The sequence below is a fragment of the Boleophthalmus pectinirostris genome, unplaced genomic scaffold, assembly GCF_026225935.1.
Source record: "Boleophthalmus pectinirostris isolate CB_2022bp ecotype Guang Dong unplaced genomic scaffold, ASM2622593v1 HiC_scaffold_5, whole genome shotgun sequence".
In the NCBI taxonomy this organism is placed as follows: Eukaryota; Metazoa; Chordata; class Actinopteri; order Gobiiformes; family Gobiidae; genus Boleophthalmus; species Boleophthalmus pectinirostris.
Genome location: NW_026571404.1, coordinates 1065625 through 1075377, shown reverse-complemented (window position 1 = coordinate 1075377; position 9753 = coordinate 1065625). Strand labels below are relative to the sequence as shown.

At 48.3% G+C, this 9753-nt stretch overlaps 1 protein-coding gene across 1 annotated transcript in view; it reads right to left on the bottom strand.

Moving 5' to 3' along the window:
• ttc27 (tetratricopeptide repeat domain 27) overlaps nt 1-8991 on the bottom strand; it is a 36355-nt gene extending 27364 nt beyond the window's left edge. Inside the window, exons 1-5 of the mRNA XM_020922589.2 lie at nt 8668-8991; nt 5569-5749; nt 4374-4512; nt 3649-3777; nt 1961-2063 (exon numbers count right to left, since the gene is read on the bottom strand). Of these exons, the coding sequence (XP_020778248.2) occupies nt 1961-2063; nt 3649-3777; nt 4374-4512; nt 5569-5749; nt 8668-8755 (640 nt within the window). The 5' untranslated portion in view covers nt 8756-8991. The remainder of the gene's footprint in view (nt 1-1960; nt 2064-3648; nt 3778-4373; nt 4513-5568; nt 5750-8667) is intronic.
• Between the last annotated feature and the right edge of the window lie 762 nt (nt 8992-9753).

The following is a 9753-nucleotide window of genomic DNA, read 5'->3' as shown; positions in this document are numbered from 1 at the left end:
GGCTGCACTGAGACGCCCCACACGCTCCTGCACCCGCTACAAGTACTACTACTACTACTACTACTACACTTCTACCACCGAGTACTACAACAGGTACCACACGCTCCAGAAACATGAAACCGTCCGGTTGGTTTATGTTGTTCTGAGCGTCCGTCCTTTGCACATTTGGTTCTTCACAGGGAAAGCGCCTCTAAGACTGTGGCACCAAACACCACCACCCCGACCTGAACTAAAGACAATTTAACCTTTTTTTTCCATGTAAACCTCAATTTGGTTTTATTGATTCTATTTAAAGTTTTCCAAACTCGAGCACTGACCCCCCCACCCCAAAAAAACTCTCTGGTTAGCTACTGTACTGTACTGTTGACTGTAGCTGAAAGACGACGAGTTTGCAGGTTTGTTGACCAAAAGACAAAAACACACAGAGACGTGGACGACTCGACTGGATCCACAAACACCAGGATCCACCGAGTCAATATTCTCCCAGACATCGATGGATCTGCTGTTCATTTAAAACTATTGAGGAAAGGTTCTTTTCTGTCCTGTCAGTGGGATTGTTTTAGTATCGATACCTGTGAAAAATGAGGATCTAGGCCCGATACTCGTTTAATATCGATTAGAATCAGATTTTTGATATTTTCCGCGTCTCTGCTCTAAATGTTCTGTGTGTTTGTGTTTTCTCTTTCTCTTCAACTCTTCTCAGGATCCTTGATCTGTCCCGAGCTCCGGAGCCGAGGAGGGGCCCGGGACGAGGCTCCGGGACGAGGCTCCGGGACGAGGCTCCGGGACGAGGCTCCGGGACGAGGCTCCGGGACGAGGCTCCGGGACGAGGCTCCGGGACGAGGCTCCGGGACGCGCTGTAACTCTGCCCCAAGGCCCCTGTCAGCCCCTGTCAGCCCTGTCAGCCCTGTCAGCCCCTGTCAGCTCCTGTCAGCTCCACACACGAGCCCAGAGACGCACGAGAGACAGAAATCACTTTTATCGAAGTCGAGTCACAAAACAAGGACACGGCTCCTGATTTACTGCAAATGACCAAGAAGAGGCAACAGGAGCGGACAGGAGCGGACAGGAGCAGACAGGAGCAGACAGGAGCAGACAGGAGCGGGCAGGAGCAGACAGGAGCAGGCAGGAGCAGACAGGAGCAGACAGGAGACAGGAGCAGACAGGAGCAGACAGGAGCAGGCAGGAGCAGGCAGGAGCAGACAGGAGCAGACAGGAGCAGGCAGGAGCAGACAGGAGCAGACAGGAGCAGACAGGAGCGGGCAGGAGCAGACAGGAGCAGACAGGAGCAGACAGGAGCGGACAGGAGCAGACAGGAGCAGGCAGGAGCAGGCAGGAGCAGCAGGAGCAGACAGGAGCAGGACAGGAGCAGACAGGAGCAGACAGGAGCAGGCAGGAGCAGACAGGAGCAGCAGGAGCAGGCAGGCAGGAGCGGGCAGGAGCAGGCAGGAGCGGACAGGAGCAGACAGGAGCAGACAGGAGCAGGCAGGAGCAGGCAGGAGCAGGCAGGAGCAGACAGGAGCAGGCAGGGAGCAGGAGACAGGAGAGCAGGAGCAGACAGGAGCAGAGCAGGCAGACAGGAGCAGCAGAGCAGACAGGAGCAGACAGGAGCAGACAGGAGCGGACAGGAGCAGACAGGAGCAGACAGGAGCGGACAGGAGCGGACAGGAGCGGACAGGAGCAGACAGGAGCAGACAGGAGCAGACAGGAGCAGACAGGAGCAGACAGGAGCAGACAGGAGCAGACAGGAGCAGACAGGAGCAGACAGGAGCAGACAGGAGCAGACAGAGCAGACAGGAGCAGACAGGAGCAGACAGGAGCAGACAGGAGCAGACAGGAGCAGACAGGAGCAGGAGCAGGAGCAGCAGGAGCAGCAGGAGCAGACAGGAGCAGACAGGAGCAGCAGGAGCAGAGGAGCAGACAGGAGCAGACAGGAGCAGACAGGAGCAGAGGTTCTGACCTGATTTGATGCAGTTTTGGGCCAGCGTCAGGAGCTGAGGAGAACAGGCCTCGAGGATCTGCTGATGGAGCGAAACGTAACGAAGAGTCCACCAGGAGACGAGCTGAGGAGACACGAGAACGAGAACATTTACAACCTTCTGCTGGAGGAAACAACAAACAAAAACCTCCTCTTTATCTGAGTGACTCTGATCACTGTGGCCAAGTCCATCTGATTTTCTCCTTTTGCATTTTTCATTTATTTCGTTCTTATTTAGTCCAACAAAATTCAACACGATTCTGAACTTTTAAATTCAAATAAAAAGTCCAACATCATGAGAGTTTGTTCCAGATGTTCTACTCCACAAACGTCACAAAGGCCCAGAGGTTTGTTCTGTTGGAGTAAAGTACAGCAGGTTTCAGACTGCGGTGTAAAAAACACTCCACACGTCTTTGCATTTGAGTTCAGACGCCCTGACGCGTCTTGGACATCGTGGACGAACGGCAAAAAAATATTTGACGCTCGTCCGTTGCCCTGGAAACAAGAGCCCAGTCCTGGACTTTTCCCCAAACGATGTTTTTATGACATAAAACCATCAGTGAAGATCGACTCAACGACTGTGACGTGAATATAAATAAACTCCAAGAATGACACTGGTCTGGTCCTGGTTTAGTCCTGGTCTGGTCCCAGTCTGGATCTGGTTTAGTCCTGGTCTGGTCCTAGTCTGGATCTGGTTTAGTCCTGGGGTCTGGTCCCAGTCTGGTCCTGGTTTAGTCCTGGTCTGGTCCCAGTCTGGATCTGGTTTAGTCCTGGTCTGGTCCTAGTCTGGATCTGGTTTAGTCCTGGTCTGGTCCCAGTCTGGATCTGGTTTAGTCCTGGTCTGGTCCCAGTCTGGATCTGGTTTAGTCCTGGTGTGTATATTTATTCTGGGCTCATGTTTGTGGTTCTGGTTCTTGGGTCTTTCTCTTTCTTCCTGATAATAACGTCGTTACGTCTCTGGATACTCGTCTCTGATTGGTCGACGCAGCGTCAACCAAACGTGAGAAGTTCAGCATTTTCAACTCCTGACGCCAACGTCCTGGACGCGCGTCTAGATCGTCGACGCCTGATCCACGCCGCCCAAAAACACAACTCAAAACACAGGACACCGTAGACGCGCGTCCACATCCACTTTCCACAAACCCGACGCTCGGACACAGTGAATATTATTAAACTCATGAGATCACGAGATCAGATCACGAGATCACAAGATCACAAGATCACACACGTGTGAGGAAAATGACCTCGTGAGATTTTTCTCCCTCTGAATTTATCTTTGCCTTGGACTAAAAGAAACAAACTAAAGAGTTGTTGAGTTTTACAGTTTGAGAATCTGTTGTTCCAAAACACTGAGCTACAAGTTACACAAAATAAATGAAGCCAACATCCTGAAACAGATTTCACTATTTTATTACAAATGTCAAAATCTCGTGTAAATTGTGTTTCACGTCTCGTCTGATGTCGTTTATGTAGAGACTCAATGTCCCACAATCCCCTGTTTCTGTTTCTGTTCTGTTCTGTTGTCTGTTTCCTGGACTCGTGTTTTGTTTCTGTTTCACTCACAAACCTGCAGATTTAACACCTGCTCGTCTCTCAACCTCAAAACACTCTGTTCCACCTGCTGATGTCATCATGTGGTGATACAGGAAGTGCTCCGTGGTGTTTCTCACCTTCAGAGTCCCGGAGCAGAGCACCGCGGTGAGAAGCACCCTGGACAGGAGCAGGAGGACGGGAAGAACCACCAGAGGATAAACACACTCCCCGTCCACGAGCAGGGCCGACAGGAGCGACGCCCGCACCTGTCACACACACACACACACAGGGTTAAAACAGAGACAGGTGCAGACAGGGGCCGACAGGAGCGACGCCCGCACCTGTCACACACACACACACAGGGTTAAAACAGAGACAGGTGCAGACAGGAGCGACGCCCGCACCTGTCACACACACACACAGGGTTAAAACAGAGACAGGTGCAGACAGGAGCGACGCCCGCACCTGTCACACACACACACACACAGGGTTAAAACAGAGACAGGTGCAGACAGGAGCGACGCCCGCACCTGTCACACACACACACAGGGTTAAAACAGAGACAGGTGCAGACAGGAGCGACGCCCGCACCTGTCACACACACACACACAGGGTTAAAACAGAGACAGGTGCAGACAGGTGCAGACCAGGTGCAGACAGGTGCTGGGGTCATGTCTGTCTGTGATCTTCTTGTTTCACTTCAGTTCTGCACTCGGTTCGTTCACTGTGAGACTCTGGTTCCTGGACGACCTGGTGCAGGAACCGACACGAGCACCGTCCTGACCTGAAAACATCTGGAGGCTCCTGCTCTGCTGCGGCGGCTCTGGGGATCTGAACCCTGTCAGTTCTTGTGGGTCTGTACCTGGTCCTGGTTCTGGTTCTGGAGCAGAGCAGGAGGAAGGATGTCAGAGTCCAGAAGGTCCAGAGGAGGAGGTCCAGTCCAGTTACTCTGAGCAAACATCTGCAGAGAAGAAACGGCGACGACGAGGAGAAGCAGCTGTCTGAGAAGAAAAGAAAAGAACTGATGTTAAAACAAACGAAACTGAAAACACACAGACACACACAGACACACACACACACACACAGTCACACACACTGATGTGTGTGTGTGTGTCTGTGTGTGTGTGTGTGTGTGTGTGTGTCGTGTGTGTGTCTGTGTGTGTGTGTGTGTGTGTGTCTGTGTGTGTGTGTGTGTGTGTGTGTGTGTGTGTGTGTGTGTCTGTGTGTGTGTGTGTGTGTGTGTGTGTGTGTGTGTCTGTGTGTGTGTGTATGTGTGTGTGTGTGTGTGTGTGTGTGTGTGTGTGTGTGTGTGTCTGTGTCTTTTATGTCTGAGTCTGTTCAGAATAATGGAAAACCAGAGAGCGTGAAACTAACTGAATCTGATCAAGAACCAAGAACAAGACCTGAAATAAACCAGGACTAAACCAGGACTAAACCAGGTCTAAACCAGGACTAAACCAGGAAAACCAGGTCTAAACCAGGACTAAACCAGGACTAAACCAGGTCTAAACCAGGTCTAAACCAGGTCTAAACCAGGTCTAAACCAGGTCTAAACCAGGACTAAACCAGGACTAAACCAGGACTAAACCAGGACTAAACCAGGACTAAACCAGGTCTGTTCCTTCCAGACATTTTCCTTGTGATTAAATCCGTTTGTTTCTGAATTATTTATGTTTAATAACAGAAACTCTTGGTCTCCTCGGGGAGAGTCGGACTGTGGCAGAGTGGTTAGTCCAGGGGTGGGCAAACTACGGCCCAGGGGCCGTATGTGGCCCTTAAAACCCTTTAATCCGGCCCAACAAACTTGAATAAATTATAATAATAAACCTTGTTAATGTTTTATTTTTCCTGCATTTCCGGTGTTTCCCAGTAGATGGCGCACTGATATATTATATATATATATATATTATATATATATATACATATATAACACACATATACACATACACACACACACACACACACCTCTGTGGCCCCTGAGCCAAAACATTTGCCCACCGCTGGTTTTGCCCGTCTCCTCAGAGTGACGAGGTTGTGGGTTCGGCTCCTGATCTCACCTGTTGTCTTGCTCGGCGGCGGCGTCCAGGTAAGTCTTCAGCCTTTTCTCCAGGTGAACCTCGAGGTCCAGGTCCTCCTCAACATGTTCACCGTCTCCACGCAGCAGATCCTGGACCAGTGGAGTCTGGAGGACGGCCCGAAAGTCTCCCTCAAAAAACAGCTCCAGCAGAGGACCCACATCTGGAACAAAAACCAGGACTAAACCAGGACTGAACCGGGACTGGACCGGGACTCGGGACTGGACCGGGACTGGACCGGGACTGGACCGGGACTGAGCCGGGACTGGACCGGGACTAACACTCGTCCAAAACGGGACTAAAACGGGTCTAAAACTGGACTAAAATGGGACTAAAATTAGACTAAAATGGGTCTAACATGGGACTAAAACAGGACTAGACCAGGACTGAACTTTGCTCCAGTTGGGGTCAGAAATAGCTCGGCTCGGCTCGGCTCGACTCGGCTCGGCTCTGGTCTCGAACCGTTGACTTGATGAGTTCGGGACATTTGGTTTTTACGACGACGTTTCGAGCGGCCATTTTGAAAACCGCCGCCTCAAACGACCCATAAATCATCAGGAGCAAAGAGCGAGGAGACGAGGAGAGAGGAAACGAGGAGGGAGGAGAGAAGGAGAGAGGAGCGAGGAAACGAGGAGAGAGGAGGGAGGAGGTGAGGAGAGAGGAAACGAGAGAGGAGAGAGGAGAGAGGAGGAGAGAGGAGACGAGAGGAGGGAAACAGAGGAGAGAGGAGAGAGGAGAGAGGAGGAGAGAGGAGAGGAGAGAGAGGAGGAGAGGAGAGAGAGAGGAGGAGAGAGAGAGAGGGAGGAGAGAGGAGAGAGGAGAGAGGAGAGAGGAGGAGAGAGAGGAGAGAGAGGAGAGGAGAGAGGAGAGAGAGAGAGAGAGGAGAGGAGAGGACGAGGAGGAGAGAGAGAGAGGAGAGGAGGGAGGAGGAGAGGAAACGACGAGGAGAGAGGAAACGAGGAGGGAGGAAATGAGACAGAATCCATCTGGTAAAATCAGAGTTTTTGTTTTTATCGATCAGTTTGTTCGACTAAAACAAAAACTGAAAAAACTTAGTTTTTCTTTCTCATTGTGACGGCGGCGTTAATATTATTATTAGTTTGTATGAACATAAAAAATAAATAAAAAATGTAATGTTTAAAAAAAATAAAGAACAAAGAAAAAAAGTGAAAAGTAAAAAAAAAGTGAAAAGTTTAACCCTGAAGAGTTTGACTGTGAAAGATCTGGAATAAATGAATTATACATTAAATTGAGTTTGTTTTAATTTATATTTTGTCACTTAAATTAAAAATTATAAATGAAGTCTGTGAAATTAATTTAAGATACTGACCGTGTTCAGTGCTGATGAAAGTCGTCCGACAGGTTCACTGAGGACAGTAAATAAAGAGTTTTTCTTTCAAAACACTGTGTTCAAAAGAGAGAAACATTTACACCACAAAACCATCGTCAAATAAAAACTCACACCTCATGGTCACTTGGCTCTATTTTCTCTCTGTTTGTATCACTGCGCTGCTCAGGTCGGATCCATCACTTGGTTCAGGTGTTGGTCAGTGTTTGGTCAGTGTTTTCACCTGCTCAGACGCCGCGACGGGACAGAACCAACATGAGAACTACACACATAAGTAAATAAACTTGTATAAGACACATAAGAATCTATCTTAAATGGTGCGACTCTTGATTATTCAGGCTGGAACAACAAAAATGTGTCTGAATCTCCAGACACACGTCACTGTTTTCCTGTCATGAACTTTGCTCTGAGGAAACTTTGGCTTTAATGTGGAAACTAAACCAGGTAAGAAGAAGAAGAAGAGCTGCTGTGTTTACGAGGACAAACTCAAGAACCAGTGTCTCCAGTCAAACTTCTACAAAACATAACTTTATAAGTCGACTGTTTTTACTGTTGTAAATGTGTCGCACTGTTGGCAGCAGCGACGTGGACGTGTGGATGATTCATGTTTCTGTTGGTCGTTCAAGCTTCAGTCACAGTGGAGTTGGTTCTATGTTCACTGTACGAGTTTATAAATGAGGTGATGGTGACTGTGGCTCCTTCAGTCGCTCACGGCTCCAGCTTCATCTTGTCCCACTTCTGTGTCTTTTCTCTCTTCTGTCTCTGTTCGTTCTGACTCCACCTGGTGACTTTCAGCATCAGTATGTTCAGGTTCATAAACATCTCCTCTTGTCTTTGTGGTAAAGGTGATGTGTTTATCGTCGGTGTCGTAGTTAAACATGTCGTCGTTCACTTTCTGAGCAGTAAACAGGCGCAGTGATACAGAGAGAAAATAGAGCCAAGTGATCATGAGGTGTGAGTTTTTATTTGACGATGGTTTTGTGGTGTAAATGTTTCTCTCTTCTGAACACAGTGAACCTGTCGGACGACTTTCATCAGCACTGAACTCGGTCAGTGTCTGGACTCAGGGACCCTGTCGGGGTGAGTCATGGTGGATGTGACGCTGCTCACGAGGACGACACACAAACTGAACTGTAACTTTAAAGAAAACTGACAAACATGAGTCAGAATTGTCACATTTTCTTTGTGTTTTGTTGTTTTTAATCAGATTTTCTGTATTTTACTAAAACAAATGTCAGTTGTTGTTTGTCTTTACTGTTTCAGGATCAGTTTGGTCCAAAACAGAAACACTGGGACATTTCTGTATAAAACTGAGACAAAATCTGTTGTTTTGTATAAATCTGTGGGACACAGAGACACAGAGACACAGGGACACAGGGACAGACACGGGACACGGGGGGACAGAGACACACAGGGACACGGGGACACAGAGACACGGACACGGGACACACGGAGACACAGGAGACACAGGGACACGGGGACACGGGGGACACAGACACGGGACACAGAGACAGGGACACAGAGACACAGGGACACGGGGACACAGAGACACGGGGACACAGAGACACGACACAGGGACATGTGGACGACATCACAGAATAAAACTACATCTACTGAAAGAACTAAACTCTAAACTCTGGTCAGACTCTGGTTTGGTTCTGACCTGAGTCTCGGGTCAGAGTCTCGGGTCAGAGTCTCGGGTCTGAGACTCGGGTCTGACCTGAGTTTCTCACCTTTGAGGTTGAAGACGTTTTGTTTGAAGTTTTCCGCTTCACTTCGGGTCAGAAACCCCCGGAGGAGACACAGCTCCACACACAACATCACACCGAGTCACACCGAGACACACCGAGTCACGCCGAGTCACACCAAGACACGCCGAGTCACCCCGAGACACACTCAGTCCCGGGTCCGGAGCGGGTTCTGTCCCCGGGGAGGAGCGGGTAGAGCCGGAGTGAGGAGCCGCAGTGAGGAGCCGCAGGTGAGGAGCCGTTGGAGCCGTTGGAGTCGTCGCTCGCGTCGCTCGTGTTTCTCGTGTTTTTCGTGTTTACCGGAACATGTGGCGCAGAGCCTCCATCGCCGCGCGGTGCACTCTGGGAAAGCACGGGACTTTCACAATAAAAGCACCGACGGGTTTGACTGTAAACATCCGCCCGAACCTTTCACAATAAAAGCACCGCTGGAGTTTACTGTAAATCTGAACAAATCCTTTTTTTTTTATTTGCAGAAAAATGAAGGAATGAAACGAACGAATGAAATAAAAATATAGAATAAAAGACCTCGACTGTTCAACTGACAATATCCTGTTATATTTACATGACGACAAAAAGATCAAAATATCAATGTATCGTTTCATTAAATGTGATGATTCAGTATTGATATCATGAGCTGTTTTATCAAGTATTTTTTGGTTTATTTCACTAAATGATTTAGATCCAGTTCCAGTTTTGTTGTTCAGAAGGAAACTCGTTTCTGCGACACATTTGACATTTTCTGTTTTGTCGATTTAAATGTTTGTGTTTCATTTGAACTTTGTGATTTAACAAAGACTTAGTGTCACACACACAATTTAGACTTTATTTTTATTGAACTGTATCAAACTGATCTGAAATATGTCGTATCGAATCAAAACTTCACTGTAAAATGTATCGACACGTCTGAGGTTTGAAGAGATGAAAGTTTTAAAGACGAACTGAACTTTTGGATCATCAGAAGAGTTTTTTTTTTCACTTCAGTCTTTGTTTCTTCACTTTTGAATCTCACCGGTCAAAATAATTCAGTATAAACACAAATCTGAATTTACTCAAATCTGTTTAGAATAT